The sequence below is a fragment of the Acanthochromis polyacanthus genome, chromosome 16 (assembly GCF_021347895.1).
Source record: "Acanthochromis polyacanthus isolate Apoly-LR-REF ecotype Palm Island chromosome 16, KAUST_Apoly_ChrSc, whole genome shotgun sequence".
Lineage (NCBI taxonomy): Eukaryota > Metazoa > Chordata > Actinopteri > Pomacentridae > Acanthochromis > Acanthochromis polyacanthus.
Genome location: NC_067128.1, coordinates 29,022,727 through 29,041,044, shown reverse-complemented (window position 1 = coordinate 29,041,044; position 18,318 = coordinate 29,022,727). Strand labels below are relative to the sequence as shown.

The following is an 18,318-nucleotide window of genomic DNA, read 5'->3' as shown; positions in this document are numbered from 1 at the left end:
AATATTATAAATTTATATAAAATTCCAGAACCAGCACTTGCTCTTCTGTCAGTTGTCAGAAATATATTTACACCACTAAATTTGAAACAGTGTTTCATCTATCAAATAAGAAGCAAGTATTTGTGAAATTAAGATAAATTTGAATGTATTTAAGGTATGAAGAGAATAAATAGAATTGCATGTTATTTAGCAGGTTGTTGTTATTTTACATTAGATGTGTAAATTCAGTCTATTTTTTTGTACTTCATACTTCTTGCTTGTTCAAAGAAAAGAAAAATAAAATGGAAAATTCCACATTTTAGCTACAATGCTAAGATTAATTTTTAAAAATATTTTTCATTTCTATCCAGTTATACTCACCATGTGGATTCAGCAACACTCAAATAAAGCAGCTCTGATGCTCAGACTTGTAGAGTTATAAGAGATGTGCATCAGAAATCCATGGACAACATTTGGAATGAATATTTTTCCATTTAAGTGATGTTCATTCATTGCTTGTTAAGGCTCTAAATGCATCACTCTCCTGGCCATATATCTGACCTTTGACTTCACACATTCAGCAGACAACACACGCAGTGAACGCACACATATGCATGTTGTAATTTTATTTACAAATGGTAAAAAAAGACAGAGACCATAAAAATATATCTTGCTTTAACATATATACATTTAAATGTGTCACTATGAAATATGTAGAACAGTACAAATCTCAAGTACAGGTGTGGCGGCGGCGCTTTAGTGGCAAACCTTGAGATCTTTGAGACAAGGCTGGACCTCTGAACACTGCAAAGGACAAACTTCACACAGACTCGGTTCTAAAGCTCCACAGAAGCTTATTACATCAGAGGTGGTCTGATTTCATCTCAGCAATTCATCAATTCCTATTTGGAATCAGTTGTTTTTCCTGAACAAGCACCCGTTGGGGAGATCTTAGCAGTATTAAGGCCACTGTTAGAAAAACAGTGAAGACATTTCAAGAACACAGTTACTATGTTCTTATCAGTAGAGTTGTATTTAAATGTTTTTTGTTACTACGATAAAACCGTGTTGTTCAGTAATTTACCGTCAGCTAGCCGGGCTAACATTGTAAGCAAGACAGTCCCAGTTTAGGAAAGGCCCGTTCGGACAATGCTAACCGTTTTCACCATAACCAGTTGTTTTGTTAAAGTTTTACCAGGAAACAACATCAGATATGTGCCTCTAGATTAGCTGAATCAACCAGCTAGTACGTTACAGTTAATTATAAGCAACACCCAAATGTTTCAGCAGTTGTGTTTGAAGTATGCTTGTGCTTTTGTTATGCTCTTTTATCTAGTCTAGTCTTTTTAAAATGATCTATTTAATTTTACCTTGTATTTATTCTTAACTTTTTATAGTATTACCCTCATTTGTGCACTGTGAATGGATGTGAGAAACGTCATTTCGTTTAACTGTGTACTACGTACCTTGCTGAATGAAAATAAAAGCTGAAGTTGAAGCTGAAGTTGTATCGTGAGCGGCTAACTGTATGCTAACTGTAAGCTAGCTGGTTCCATTAGCTGCTGTTGTGATATTATTGAACGTTAAAGGATGGAAACAGGTACATTAAGGTCAACAGCCAGTTTATATAATCAGCACTGTTTTTAGTTGGTGGTAAAGTTGGTATTTAGCTGCTTAAAAACTACGTGGCGACACTATTTTTAAATGAGCTCAATCATATTTTTTGGCAAAAAAGGTTTCAAATCAGTGCATTATTTACTAAAATACTATCATCTGATCAATACATCATTAAGGAGTAATAAAATAAAGAAATAAAAGTTATTATGATAGGTAATCATAATAATATAGGATGAAACTCGATATATTAAAATGTAGAAGCCACAACATTACGAAAATATAAGTCGTATTATTATACTTTAAGATTATAATTTGCATCTGAGGAGTGATGCGATTTGTGTCCCATAATTTTGCATCTGAGATAAGTAGATGAAGTATTTTTAAAGGAGTCTCCTGACATTATGACTTCACTCTTAAGATAGTGATTTTTTTTGTGCAACTACAACTTTATCCTCTTGTACATTTACAAATTTACTCTCAAAGTATAATATTTTGTCTGACAAAACAACAGCTTTATTCTTCTAACTTTTTGTTCTTGAAATCTCCAGACATTTTTTGTAAACAGTGGCCCTGATACTGTCATAAGACCTGGCTCAGAGTGAGGTGTGAGGCACAATCAGTTCACCATGAACAGCAGGTGACTGATCTGCAGATGGATGACCTCTCCAACGCTCACGATGTTAGCACTGACTGTGAGAGCAGGAGGAGTAGAGGTATAGTAGGATGAAGCAGTCGATCAGGAGGATGGTGTAGAAACATCTCTGAGTGTGCAGACTCCGACCCCTCTGAAAGCGAGTCAGTAGCACAGCCAACAGTAAAAAGAAGGTGGCAGTGTTCAGGAGGAGGAACAGTCTAATGTAGGAAGCTGTGCTGGGGAGACTCTCGCTCCCTGCTGTGGCCACCATGTGAATCTCTTTGAATTTGCGGCCCCTGACAAAGCCGCCCTTTCTATTCTTGCGGCCATCTGTATAATCCATAAAGGCCCGCGAGTCTGCGTCCCCCTCCTCCGGACTGTCCTCATAAGTCCGCTTTGAAGTCCTCTGTCTCTCCTTCTTCTCATTCACCTCAATCTGTGCAAAAATGTCAGGCAGATTCTCAGAAAGCTTTTCCCCGAGGTTCACTTTCTTCCCCCCTTTGCCTTTGCTCTGTTTCTTGGACATGGCGAACATCTTCTCGATGACCTCCTCCGTCTTCTTCTTGTCGGAGAACTGGAGGAGGCGCTCTGCAGTCTTACGGAAGCTGGCCGTGTTGAGAACCCGTCCCAGGATGTGCCTCTCCATCTGCTGAAAGACGGGCTTGACGTGCTGGAGGTTGTCCTCCATCACGTTGACGTATTCCTCCACTTCCTCTGGCGAGCTGTCTACCACAGCTGCTGACTTCTCAAACACGATTTTCTTGTGGTCAAGCAGCACCATGGAGAACAGCGGCTTGCTGGTGACCTCTCCGGTCAGCAGGTAGATGGTGTAGGTGTGGTCCTTGGTGGCCAGGTAAATATCCACCCTCTGATCATCGCTACGCAGGCTGAAGCTCTGCACGTCCACGCCAGGTCCAAAGAAAATGTACGCCACCCTGGTGTGAGGATACCTCAACGGCATTGTGACGTTCACATAGTTAGAGCCATTATAGGGGTACCCTCGAGGGTAATTCCAGTAACCCAACACCCCTTTGCTACTGTAGCTGGTGTCATCCATCCAGAACATCTTATATTTATCCTCCCTATGTGACACAAACGCTCCATGAACATCATCTATCTTTGTGCTCTGAAACGGCAGCTCCGTGTTGTGAAAGAAGGCACTCATGGCCCTGACTGGGCTGTCTGGATCCAGGTGGATGTGGTCCACGAGGAGCAGGAGCTGCGGGTGAAGAAGGAGCAGGTTCCTCTGGAAGTTCCTAATTTTCAGTTCTGGATTATAAGCGGAATGTCCCTCGCCTCGGATGAAGACCATTCCCTCTCTCTCCATAGCAGCTTCCACTCTGCCCTGAGCATCAGCTGCAAGCCCCACCTTGTATTTCAGCCACTTGGAGTCGCAGGCTTCTGTAACTTGTCCCGCCCACGGCTTAAAGCAGCTCCCTGAGAAGGTCGGGCCAAACAACACCGCATTGTTCAACAAAGTGTACTTGGGTCCGTACAGTCCTTCAGTGATGAACGGGATGCCGTTGGGTGCAAAGGTGAAAGTGTTCTGATCGGGGTGCTCGTGGCCGGCGTTAAAGTTCCTCCAGCCTTTGATCCACTCCTTGTACTTGTTCCTGTGAACGATGTCGAAGATGGCGCGTCCCCCGAGCTTCCCCGACTTGAAGGACAGAAAGGTACAGTTGGTTTTGGCAGGTTGAGTGCTGCCATATGTGACCACGCCCCAGTCCTCGAAGTAGTGGAGCTGCGACGTTCCAAAATCTGACGGGGGTTTGGGGATCAGGCCTGGATCATACCTGCAGCACAGCGAGAAGACCGATATCAGATGGAGAGAATACTGATGAAAAACAAACAAAAATTACTATCTAAATTACTAACTATTCTTTTTTTTTTTAAATAGATTTTTAACTATCTTAAAGAACATTTACAACAAAAACACATACAAGTGAAAATAAATAACAGAAAAATCCCACCCTAACAGCTTATTCTTTTTAAAATCGAGAAACTATATTGTTTGAAAGCGCAGAGCGTCACAATCCAAATGGTGTAAGCCATTTAAAGATAAAAATACTACAACTACAATAGTTTCTTACTTTGGAATTAAAGTGTCAGCTCGGGCTGTCATTAAACAGGACATTTGAAGACTGCATCTTGTTTTTTTTTCAACCAATTTAAGGCACAAACACCACTACAGCAATAGTGCCTTACTGTTTAATAAGAGAACATACTAGCACTGTCATGATGTCAGATTTTCACTCAACAATTATCATCACCAAAAGAAATTCACCATGATAACATTATTGCAATATTTCAAAATTCATCTTTGACTTTGTAAATTGTATGCGTTTGCCCCTTTTTGCATATAAAGTGCACTCAAGACAAAACTGTTCAATTCAAATAATGTTCAAAATGTCATTGATTTGCGTTTAAAATTTGCAATAAAACTGATAAAAAAAACTTCAGAGAATAGTTCATGTTCTGCCTACTTTGTTAGCTCCTCACACATTCCCAACTGCTGTGTTAAAGTGTCGGGTTCCTGCAAAGCTACAAAAATTAATATTGATGTTGGAAAGACGGCGCAGAGTTTCAGACACCGACCGCCCAACAGGCTGTCTGGTTGAAATGTTCTGACACTTTAAGGAACACTTTTCTGGTTCAGTTCAAATAAACTTGGTTTGTTTGGACTGCTGTGAAAGCTGTCATTCAAAGCCTGGATCTTCGTAAAAATGTGATTAGAAGATGAATTTCGACCCTCTGGTGATTTCATGCGATGAAACTAAACTGAGCAGCTTACCAGATGAACTCTGTGTGGAGCGTACACCATCGCTGGCCTTTCCCAGCCTGCCCTGGTCCTTCAATCACTCTGTTTTGATGAATCAGGTCTGCCAACCAGTTTCCACTCCCATTCCGCAACACGTACCGGTCCAAGAAGACCAGCTGGCTCTCTGGTCCGTAGAACCAGTTGTAGTTGGAATCTGCAATAGCTACAGTTCGCTGAAATCCTGGTGAAAACACAGAGAAGACAACATCAGTGGTGGTGCCATAAATTAAATCCCATAAATAATGGCCACACATGACAATTAAAATGCTGATGTTCAGAGTGGTGTTGAAGCTAGTAGTGCCAAAAATGCATAAAAATATCACTTTAAACAATATGTGGATTCTTTGTAAATTACAACAGTCAGAGCTTATTGCAAAATATTTGGCCTGTGGTCACAAGTATGTAACAAAAGTGCCCTCCCAACACGAGTGTTTGTGACCCAGCTCAGTCCCACACCAAGCGCAAATTGTACACGCTGTTTTGTTGTCTGTAATTATGCAAGGAAAACCTTACAGTCTGGTGCTGAGAGGGTTCTTAGAAACCAGCTATAGTAACTACAGCATGCAATCACAGTCAATCATTTGTCAAGCAAAAAACACTCAAGATCATCAAACAACTTGCAGCAGAAACGCTGTCAAGTGACATTTCTTAGCACTTTGTATTCCTATGAGCACTGCTGGACATTGAACAGACTTTCCAAGATATTTATTACAACACTTTCTTTTATAATATTATACATTAAAATAAAATTGATGGAACGTATGACCTACACACTTCGGCTCCAGGAGGAGCGAGGGAAAAGACGCTGGAAAAAAAGGCTGGATTTTTCATATTGTGGCAGTATTATTTGACGCACATCATTTTTTGGTTTCCTTTTTCTTTTACTTGAAATGTTTTCTTAGTTGTGACCACCCCGTGACCTTTTTATTTTTGTTCGTTTGATTGTTTGTTTTTCATGTTTGAAAAATCTTTAATAAATAAAAAGTCTAAAAAAAATATTATACATTAGTCATGGATTAACTGCAGTGACCAAATTAAAATGATGAGTGCTGCAAACATTCAATGCTAGCTTGTTAGCTGTACATGTTTTAGCATTTGAGAATATCACGCACCTGACTCTACAACTCATGTTTTCACACTCTTTCATGACACTTTGATTTACAGTAACTTCTTTTAGAACTTGCACCTCTTCTAACACTTCCAACTCCTACCACCCAGTGGACATTTCACTTACTTTCGTCCTTACACCTAAACTTACAACTTAACTGATTTAAGGGCTTATGCTTGAAGTGACGTTCCAAACTCCATTAAGCAAACGATACATCCCTTCACTTCACTTACAATACAATTAACATTGCTTTATTTACTCCCTTTTCAAGAAAAAAAAATCTCAGTTGTTCTTCAGTTTTTCAATCAAAAACTGAATGTAGGACTTCTTCTTTATGAATGCATCAATAGTGAAACAGTTTGCTTGCTCAAAGTTCCTTTAGCAATTAACCCTTGCTAGTCTAATATAACTAACTACTCGTGTGGACTCCAGCATACATCATACACTACAAGCCAAGCAGCAAAAACTAAACCGTTCTCTGCCTGTATGTGATCAACTATCCTTTGACAAACTGTGTTTCAGCTCTGAGACTGCAGAAGACTTGAACTTGTGGCATTGTAAGCATTGATTCTAGCTAAGTGTAACCACACACAGGCAAATTAAAAACAGAGTTTGTACAAAGAAATGTGAACAATGATGTTTATGGAGCAATAATAAATAGTAAATCTATTTTCTTAATTGCCCGAAAACCACGAGCTGAGCCCACACCTTTGCTTAAGGAACACAACCCCTGCTGGCTTAGAGCGCTACATGACAGCAGGATCCGTTGTTTCTCAATGCCACAGGAATCTGCAAAGTTCTACAAAAGCATTTTGCAATTAAAGTACCCTCTATTGGTGTGTAAAATGATGTGGTGCAGACAGTTGCTTTGACAGCCAAAACAAATCTGGGACTCCACCAGGGAGACAGCTGGTCAACAAGATAAAAGAACAGAAAAGATTCAAAATAATCATCATGAATTCACTTACAACACTTTTTGCCAGAGCAGTTTCAATGAGCCTTTATTCTAAAAGGCTGTGAACTCTACTGGAGGACTGGAAGAGCATCGTTCACTCGAGTGATCAATACGGACAACTTTGTATTTATTTCCCTCTACAGGGACTTGTGGATCCAAACCATGATAGCAAAAGGGCCTCCAGAGTATCTTCCCCTCCCTGTGGGGTCAAAGGTTGAAGCCTTTACCTGCCTTTGCCTGCTCAGACGGAACCAATCAAACTGGTCAACAGCTTAAAAGGGCAACAGCAATGCCCCACCTCAATTCACAAGCTGCATCTTAAACACAGAACAGCAAGGGTGCAACAGTCCTGCCTTGAACAGCCTTGAAAACGAGTTTTGACTTGAACTGACAGTAACATCTGTCAGTTTGGCTTACATTTTAAACTCTTTCCGTCCTTAGAGTTCATGCTCTTTCATTTCAACTTTTACTTTAACTTCTTCTAGTGCAATAACTTGGAGTAATCTAAGCTATTACTCCCATAGAGTAACATTTTAGTATGACACGATGTGTTTAAGCCATTCTGACATGTAATCTCTTTAATTTCTTCACAAAATGCCACATTTTCTCATGTAAGTTACTCTCTGATTACCATTTGCTTTCTGTCAACTGTCTATAAGCATACAGCCAAGAACACAGAGCAGTCAGTAAGGGGACAGCAATCATCTGGGCAGCTAGAGGGGCAGTTTAGGATAATCTGGCCTTGTCTTTGTGTCTAGTGAGAGGATAAAAGCTGCTATTGTGGCTCTGAATCTAAGGCTCTCCTGGCTAATGTAATTAGGGGTGCTTTCTTGGTGCAGCTCTGCTGCTCAGTCACAATGCAGAAACTGTTGGCATTGAGCTGTGAAACGTCCTAGTCTGACCTAGGAGCCCCTCCCCTCACCACTGCCCTCCCCCTGACCTTCAGACAAAACTTCCAAGACACCACAGATCCCTGCAGGTCTCAGTACAGTTTTGAAAGGCATCCAGGAAGGTAATGACTACACGCATGCATACCCCATATCAGCTCAGAGGAGAAGCTACTCTTCAGTGTGGCAGCCTAAGGTTCTTTTCATGCCTAATCTAATATAATCAGGCCTTTAGCAGAGAGAATTCTAGCAGAGACTAGCAGGATGTGTCAGGCTTTGATAGCTGAGTAAACACTTCCTCACGGATTGTTGGCTCACTTTGAATTTGCTGCCTAAATACAGTAGATCCACTTCAGTAAAAAGTGTATCATATAGATTTAACAGCTTAAAAGAGGTGTGGTAGTGACAGCAGGTCATGTAAGTCTTACCAGGCAGGATGGTCCTGTACAGGAAGGCAAAGTGTTTTAGGAGCCAGGGGTGGTCGAAGTGGCCGATGGCAAAGTGGCGCTGCACCAGGAACATGTACTGGAATAGAGAACGGGTGGTGTACGTCCCGTAGGCCACTCCTTCATACAGGGAGCCGTCTGTCACATCCTGCAGAAGGACCATAAACTTCTCCATGATGGACAGGACCTGCTTGGTCCACAGGTAGGCCTCCTGAAGGTAACCTGGAACACAGGAGGTTGAGATAGAGTCACAGGTTAAATAGTCTAAAGTGCCCAGTCCCTTCATTGCTTTAGTCACCATGGTCACACAAAAGATAATTTCATGTCTTATTTCACTGCTTATCACAATTACAGTGTGATATAGAAAAATGCTCCAGAGAAATATAATCCATCCAAATGCACACTGACAGTCATTAAAAACTTTGAGACCATATTTTTCAACATAATTTTGATTTTGAAGCCCCAAACTGGATTTTCTTCATATGAATCATTTGTTTAGCATGTTGGCATACAGAAACAAAAATCTAAAGTTTCAAGAATGATTTCAAAATAAAGAATTTCACAAAAGAAAACGGCACCTGCCAAACACAAAGTCACAACAGTCAATACCGAGTATGGCCTCCATTTGCTTCGATGCAGGCAGCAATCCGTCGGCGCATGCTTTGGACCAGGCTTCCGATTGTGGGTTGGGAACAGCCCATACGCCTGGCTACATCACTGTAGCTCAAACCGGCCTCCACCATACCCAGTGCCCGCAGACGTTGTTCATGTGATAGACGCGGCATGATGCTGTTCACTGGACTAACAATGGTGGCCTTTTTTGGCCCTTTATATAGGCCTTCAAAACCCATTCTCAAACTGTGCAGATACTCACTGAGTATTGCTTGGTGTGTATTTGGTTCACTTTTGCAAAGTGACCAACCCATGTGCAATGAATCATGACAAAATGACAACTCATCATTATCTCAACTACCAGGGCACTAGATCATCAGTAAATCCACAATGAATAATTACAACCCCCCTACAAGTAGAATTCTGCGTACATTTCTACCTTAAAGTTTCTATTGACTGTCAGTATACTTTCATTTACTGACAGAATTAAAACAAGAAAAAGTAGAAGAAATAGTGTAACATCTAAACACACACCAGCCAACCCATTTTAGCTAGTTTTTAACAACAGGATCCAAAAGCACATTTTCAGAAAGCGGAAGATGATATTTTTCAAATTAAACTGCATACATGTAATTTTGACACACGTTTCTTTTAATATAAGCGTTTTCATTGGGTATATGAATTCCACATTACTGCAGCATGGAATGCAATTTTCATTTTCCCATAACAGAAAAAGTAACATTGTAAAAACTGCAACCTAATCAAAGGCAGTGGCAGCTGCAGAATGAGCATTCTACAAACCTGACAGCTAATATGTGGATTCTATCTGAAATTATTAACCCCATCAGCACTCAGACTAACTAAAACACACCAGCATGCATTACCTAGACAGCTTCACACCAGCCACAATGCCCTTCAACATGTGGACACTCCAACTCCTTGGTAGTCATTAACGCATTATTACCGTACATGAGTACTCAATCACAGGTCGGACAGCACTGACTTTCAAATTTTGCCTTCTTTTGTTTCCAGTGACACACCTGTAAAGTTTTTTCACTGCTTCTTGAACGGTTGCAACACCATTGCATTGGCAAAATCTGTCTACACACAGAGAGACCGATAAACACTTGCCAAAGTAGTTAATACTGCCTTTGTGGTAGTTGTTGCTGCAGCAGATGCCTCCAGCACCACATTTTGTCATGATGACTCACTTACACAAAGGTGGAAACGAGACCTGCCAGGCTGTTGCAGCTGGTAAAAATGGCTACAGCTCATGTTAACCGTGCTCAAAGGTGCAAAACTTTGACATTGTGCAAGTTGAAGACTGCAAAATCTTCCAAATTTGCCAAATGTGGAAACATTCCACTTAGCTATTATATGTTCTAGAAATGAAGCAGTCCAGGGCAGATGATTTTAAACAGAAAAACAGGGAAACGTATAAAGGAGGCTTGTGGGAAGGGAGAGCCAACGATGATCAAAGTGAAGGCACATAGAGACTAACTGAAGAACATGAAGTGCTACTTTCAACCACATTGATCAATGTAGTACCAGTATAGGCATTACGACGAGAAAGACATACTGTATGTGTGCTGTAGGCAATATGGGTTTATCATTGCAGGCAACACCTAAACTTGTTAGCAGGTCAAACACAATTTAGGCTCGAAACAATTAAATTGCATCTGTTCATCAGCATCCAAGGTCACTGATTAATTCTGTACTCAAAAAAAGGCTGCAACCAATGAGAAAATTGGTACCACCAGTGTTCCCAGTATAAAAGTGAGCCTGGAGGTCTGTATTATACTGTAACTGCCACAATATATTGTATTATATGTATTTACTTTCATTTCAATTTATCATTTGCTCTGCTGAAGCCTGAAAAATGTCAATACTGTTTTGGCACAAACTCTGTCACTGATTCCAACTCCAGGATAAATACGGTATTTAACCAGGTGGTCTCCTTTGACACATTTTCAAATGTCCTGCCCTAGAACTTGGTAAACAGACAACCAGAACATCATAAGCGATATACAACAAACAAGTCCAAGAACAGATTTGCAGAAACAGCAGGAGGAGTAGATGTTTTTGCACAGAGAGGCTGTCCAAGTGCTTAGCTCATGTAGAATATGTTCACAGCAGCACACAAGGCGACGGCACCCTAAAATGAGGAGACTTGGTGATTTAGAGCATACGACTGTGTGTCTGACGCCATGAATGGAATTAATGGAAGGCAGCACCACAGTCTTCTTAGTGTGTTACCTAAAGAAATCTTTCACATATGACGTTTAGCTGTGGCTATGGAAAGCCTCGCGCTGCCATGCTACACTGCACCTTGTATACTCGCTCTCACATGCACAGTGGATCACACACAGAGTTTACTATGAGAACAAGTGACCACATAAACACTCAGCCACAGTTCATTGAGGCATCCCGTGGCCGTCAGCGGGATCCGGCCGACACCCGCCCTGGAGGCTGGGTCCACCCACTGGAAAGGCTGCCCAACACAGAGCAGGTATTTACCTTCAAACAGGGACTCTGGGCATGCACAAAGACCACATTTACACAAACAGAGCTGTGGCAGAGCTCACAAAGTCCAGGGGCACACTTCACAGCTTCTGTCACGCTCCTGTAAAGTCACAAAACGAAATCCACTATATTGTAATATACTAAACATGTTAAATTCTGTCTTCTATTTTAGTCTTATGTCATTAAACTGTAGTGCTGGGAAAGCTCACTGGAAGCAGAGAAAGTAAGACCCTGCACAACATACTAGGGCTGAGCAAACGATATTCATTATTATTTTTAATCAATATTGAGATTCCTATTATTTATCCTACAATTTCTACAATTTACAATTTCTACAATTTCATTTAGCAGACGCTTTTGTCCAAAGCGATGTACAATACAAGCATGAATTCAGACATAAGGAAAAATCTGTAGGGAGTGCAAAAGTGCTTCAAGTGTGTGCGACTGGTCAAAGGTGTTGCCATCAAGTTGATATAATGACATGGTATTGATTTTAAGAACAAAAGACTTGGGGTTTCATTAAATATAGCACTGTTTTCACTGACATGTTTCACTCTGGTGTGAGGTCAACACATCCAATGTGAGCATTAGAAATATTCTGTACTTTTAAAAACTGCAATATCATTTTTTTACATATACAATGCTACAGTTTCATGTTGCAGACACTTTTATCCAAAGTGATATACATTTGACAGTAGATACAATACAAGAATCTGTACAACATCATTATTCAGTGTTTCCCCTGGGTTGAAATGGCTGTGAGGTGGTGGGGTCACTTTCAGCTGAAAGTTGTTGGGGGGGGGGTGTTATATATACTATCGGGCCGTCTCCGCCGCAGCCGCGCACCCCCCCGCGGACGGTCTCATCGGTCCGGGGGGTTTTGCACCGAGATCAGTATTTCTACTTAGGAAAGAATCTTTGCTAAAAGAGGATTTTTTTCTGTGTAATATCTCAATATCACACATGTAAAAAATATATATACATATATCCTTTTCTACTTATGTTCCATACTATTCACTTTGTTGCAATAACCCTTCATATTTCCCCACAGTAAGCTTAATAAAAGTGTATCTTATCCTCTAATCAACACATCTTTGCATCAAAATAAGACCTAAAATAACATTCTTCTTCACCTAAATGCAGTGCATCTCCTCGAGGCAAAATGCAAATAAAACTCTACCCAGTGCGCCTCACTTTCTGCTCATCAATAGATACTAGAAACCACTAGGCCATGATGCACAGAAAAGCATCTACTCTCCATACTGACTTCCTGCAGCACATGCAACTGAAAACTGACTTTTCTGTGAGCGTAGCATGCATTTTAAATGCCAATATCACAGTCGATCATGTTAATTTAATTGTGGGCAGCCAAAATTGTGACTGTGAATAATATTCCATTAATTGTTCAGCCTTACGACTGACGACAAAGGAAAAAAAAATGCTGTTTCACATCAACACATTTCTACAGTTACAGTAAAATATACAGTCCATGTTATGAGATTCGGCAACAGCAAAAAGAGGAAGTGAAACAGAGCAGTTAGTTATCGTAATAAAAATCACCATAAATAAGGAAGAAATATGAACTGAAACTCTGTCATCAAGAGAAAACTCAAAAATTCAGGGAAAGTGATGTAACAGGCCAGAACAGACCAAATCACAGCATTTACCGTAGCTGGATACCAAAAACAGGACAAAAAAGAAAAACACGAACACGAACCCACATTAAAGCAACACTCATACCAAGCAAACTGCATCACTGTGGAGGACACAGTTTGGTTTCAGCTGTTTTCACAGAATAATGTGGCCAGCTTGCTTAATGACTAGCAAGAGGGGATAATGCTGCTCTCAGGCTGAGGGATCTGGCCCAACCATCTCCCATGCTGCTGGGTCTGGACACCCAGATCCCTTCCATCAGCACATATTTTTCTCCACGCTTTAAGTGCTGGGAACCAAGTCGGTTCACCCTCCAGAGAACCTTCACCCTGCAGCGCAGAGGAATGTGAAAGCTCAGTGGATTTCCAATAATGCTTTTGAAACTCACCCTGTACTCCTTCAGTTTGTCTGCACAACAGAACTGCACACAATAAATGCAGGGAACTTGTGTGCATTTGACAGGAGGAGCTGGTTATTAATTTTATTAACTTAAATTTATTGGATTTTAGGGGAGGGACACTGAGTCTGAAAGCACAGCTGTGAAGTCTTTGCCGTTCATGTGCTTTATTTCATTTTTGTTACTCTGGCCTCTTTATTGCAAAGTCACATGAGCCTTTAGATGATGTCCATGTTTGAATACTGATTTTGATTTCCTCGCAAGATTTTCTATCCTCATCTTAACAGCTGCCACTGTTGGAACAAGTAATTTCTGTAGAATAAAGGCAGAGGCATAAAATCTGAGGACTCACTATTTATTCAGAAGGATCTAAAGCCTGCCAACATTAGCCACCATAAGCTACTGGTCACTTTGAAAAAAATAATACATTCTTTTGAGCAGGAAGATTTCAAGTTGAGTTGGCTGCAAAGAATCTGTTGATAAAACCTTGCGATTTCATTCACGAATCTCTGGAACTAATATCATGATACCCGAAACTGCAGGTTGGGCTTAACAGGAAATATCAGAGGTTTGAGTGGCTCGGGTCAAAAAGCGACAAAGCAGCGCTCCAGCTGAGTTATAAATATTTTCCAAAAATAGTGCGTGCAATAGGCTTGGCTGTGAATACTGGTCTGCATTTCACCTCCTATTCCCCCGTCTCTCTTACTTTTTTTCCTCAAACATGAGCACACACTGGAGACTGTTGATCCTTGTGTGCCACTACTGCCACTAACCTGCAATACTGAAGTGAACTGCGCTCAGCTGCTGCAGTTTGCACAACAAGCGAGAGAAGGAAGACAACAGGGTGAAATGCAATGGGAGAAGTGGAAAAGTCAGTTATTGTTAAGGTGTCCTGCAAGAGGAGCTACAGGTCTGGAAAGGGTGGTGGAGAAACAATATATTTTTCTGGGATGTGTGGTACAGATTGGTCCGTACAAACATCAAATTACTAATCGTGAGAGATGTTGTGGTTGTGATGATACATTTGAAACATGTGAAGGAGTATTTAATCACAAGATACCATCAATAGCCTGATAGTCACAAAAACAAAAAAATACCATTTAAACAGCTTTTCTGACTTTCTGTGTAACATACACCCTAATTTCTCACCGTTATGATGTGGAAGTTTAAAATTGTAATGAAATTTTAAATGGTTTAATTGTATTTATTAAGATATTTAAAAATTCTGAGCCATGCATCACTCCTAAGCACAGGGCAGCAGCTACAGCTCTAAGCTGTGCGAAGCATTTATAAGCCAGTTTAGCATTTTAGAAGTTTACGACAGCCACAGGTGACCCAGCTTACTTTTTGACCCACATCATTTCATCTCAACTGCCTGGAAAATTAAATGAAACTGCAAATACCTAAAGAAACTACTGGATAATGCCGTACTACTACATCTACAAGTGTTTTTTGACATCTTTAGGTTGTATTACATTTTCTTCAGTTTCAACTTAAGTGCTGAACACATTATAAGACAGGCAACAACAAAAACGTGCAAAAGCAAGACAAAACAGGGTAAAAGCTTGTAGGATCAATCTGTCAAATAAACATCAAGAAAAAATGCTAACATATTAAGACCACTAAGCACAACTGAATGCCATTAAAGCACGTCTTGAGATTTGTCTAAAAAAAATTAAGGAAAACACTGGATTAAAGGAGCTGCCACAGGAAAGGCACAATCTCCATTACCTACCAACCAAAATCATAAAACAGTCAAAAGCAGCTGCTCTGAGGAAGTTCTGAAAAGTAGCAAGGAGTCAATCCATGCGTGGCTGCATAAAGAAATAGAACACCCTGAAAATCAATCCTGTATTTGACAGGTAGACATTGTCATGCTAGTAGTGATGAAATGCTTTCTCTGTTTTTCTTGCAGCAGTTTTCTGCACTAGCTGCAGAAAAAGACAGGAAGCACTGGCCAATACCCAGGTACAGGGAGTTGCACCAGTCTGACTGTCGGCACATTTACTGTCAGCTGCGTATCACTCTGGCAGACATAAAAGTCTGTGTGGTCAGTGTGGTGGCTGTGCCAGAGGAGGTGGAGTCCACCTTGAAATTTGGGGTAAAATCTGGGTACAGTTCAAATCAACCTTCAGCTTCAGAACACCAACAAGCAAACACCTGCATCTGGAATGCACAACTCTGAGCTGCTGCTGCCTTCTTATCTAGTAATCTAAACCAAAGTCTGTCAGCTCGATTAGAACCAAACTCACACGGCAACATGCACATTTTTTCATCTCAGTGAGTGACACATAAACTGTTTGAACTTGTAGGCTAAAAAATGATCTAAAAAATGTTTAAATCCTGAACACTAAAGTGATGGGCACAAGGAAACCTATAAAAATAAAACTTAATCCTCAAATTGTCAGGAATGGGCTTTAAGCTTGTGGTGGATAACAGATGAAGAATAAGAAACTAGAGTAAACTATTCTTTTCTGGCAGTGCTTATTGGAAAACTTCCATTTATACACAGCCACCTTGACAGAATAACTGAACTTTATGTCACTCCTCACGCAGCAAATGAATGCTCCATATATGAAAGGAACGCCATCAGGTCTCTGCACAGCGTTCCACATGATGGCTGAGTGAAGCTGCTACATGAAGCAGCTGAAATGAGTGTTTTTTTTTAATCATAGCAAATGGCATGAAGCTATCATCCCTGTCTCTTGTAAAGCACACTTTGAACAAATAAAATCTGTCATAAACAAAACACCCGAGCAGTATCTAAAAACAATCTTTTCCCCCCAAGTAATGCAGAGAGGCAGAGCTGGAGCAAAGTCACTTTTTCCTGAGCTTGACACCAGCTGAAACGAAGCAAAAACAGGTCAGGCAGTGACTCTCCTGAGACTTCGCAGAGCTGTGCGCCTGTTTTTGGCCTCTCCAAAGAAAACCCTCAAATAAAACCACCGTGGCCGCAGCGGTTCTCAGCAATCCGGCTGTCATTTAGTTCACATCAGGACCGGATCTGTTGTACCAGAGATCCAAATCCTGTAAGCAAAGCAAGCTGCACTGCAGGGTTTCACCTTCACATGGCCTTTTTTAGCCGCTACACTACATGTCCAATCCCAGATGTTGAGACAGTAAACTGGGAGCAATCATGTGAGGTCCCACAATAAACATCTTGAAAACACTGAGAAGCAAACTCTGTGAAGAATATGAGTTATATAGAGAACCTCATCTGGAGAACAGTTGCAAGACAGATGAAATTAGGCAGACAGCAGAAATTTCAGCAAAAGATTAACAAAAGGAGACTGAGGCTGGTAAATATAACCCTATAAATGACAAGCCTGTCATTAGAAAATAAAAGTCAATCCAAAACATCTGAATGATGACAATCCACACCCCATCAGAAATTCCAGGAATATAATTTTGTGCTGTAAACAACACATTTTTTGTTACATAGACAGCACTGAAATCTCATCTCTTCACCTGCAAAAAACACACCCACACACAAAAACTAGCTCCACTCTTTAGGAAAACTGTGGGCTTGATGTCCTGACAGGCTGGAGTTTGTGCAGCCTGCACAAACACAATAAGTCACCATGATAACACTAGCAAAAAAGACAAAGTCATTAAATCACAACCGCCTACTGCAGTACACCGCACTCAAAGAAGTTTTTCAAAAGCACTGCTCAAATTGCAGACTTTTTCATGTGATTTGTTGCCTTATTCTGCCGAGTGAATAATAAGTTTAGTAAAGAAGATTTTAAATAATTAAGAAAAACTAAAATCTGACTTTAACATGAGCTAAAAGTATATAAAAAATGTTGCTATCACCAAGAGCTTTAAAAAGCTAAATCAGTCTTTAAATTTATCAAATCAAGTGAGAAAGCATCGGATTACAGACAACCATAAGACAGCATGCGATATCTTAAAATCTAAACATCCTGTCAAAAAAGACAGATTTTTTTTTTCTTTTTTTTACAGTAAATGCCCCCTCCTTCAACTTTAGGAATCCACTGAATCAGCCTTTAGAGCATGTGAGACTAAACCTCCCTAGCAAAATCCAGACTAATGAAATTCCTTCAGTTGAGCTGCATTCTGGTTTCTTTGCAGGTTTTAACTCCAACCCCTAAACAGTTTGAGCTGCCCAGTGGGCTAGTGGTTAGCACTTTTGCCTTGCAGCAAGAAGATCCCTGGTTCACATCTCGGCTTTCCCAGGATCTTTCTGCATGGAGTTTGCATGTTCTCCCTGTGCATGCTTAGGTTTTCTCCGGGCACTCCGGCTTCCTCCCACAGTCCAAAAATATGCTGAGGTTAACTGGTTACTCTAAATTGCCCGTAGGTGTGAATGTGAGAGTGAATTGTGTGTCTGTATATGTAGCACTGTGACAGACTGGTGACCTGTCCAGGGTGTCCCCTGCCTTCGCCTGAGTCAGCTGGAATAGGCTCCAGCGACCCTCGTGAGGATTAACAGTTTCAGGAAACATATTTCCACAGAGAGCTGGAATGAGTTTTCAAGCAGAGCTGACACGAATCAAAATTTTGCTTAAAAGCTTTAGGACAACTAAAATGTGACCTTCTTGTCAACCCAGTGCTTCACAAAACTATCTAATGGCCTTTTAGCGAGTCTTTCAGGCTGCAATGTTTGCTTGTTTCACAATACAGAATTGTTGGCTTTGTAAGCAACATACTGATGGTTTTGCTGTT

General features: G+C 40.7%; 1 protein-coding gene across 2 annotated transcripts in view; it reads right to left on the bottom strand.

Moving 5' to 3' along the window:
• Positions 1-576: 576 nt before the first annotated feature.
• The window catches only part of dse (dermatan sulfate epimerase), a 29,086-nt gene continuing 11,344 nt past the window's right edge, over positions 577-18,318 (bottom strand). For both annotated transcript variants that reach the window (XM_022193785.2, XM_051960699.1), the window contains 3 exons: positions 8,427-8,666; positions 5,022-5,229; positions 577-4,023 (listed from right to left, as the gene is read on the bottom strand). In XM_022193785.2, the coding sequence (XP_022049477.1) occupies positions 2,277-4,023; positions 5,022-5,229; positions 8,427-8,666 (2,195 nt within the window). In that variant the 3' untranslated portion in view covers positions 577-2,276. The remainder of the gene's footprint in view (positions 4,024-5,021; positions 5,230-8,426; positions 8,667-18,318) is intronic.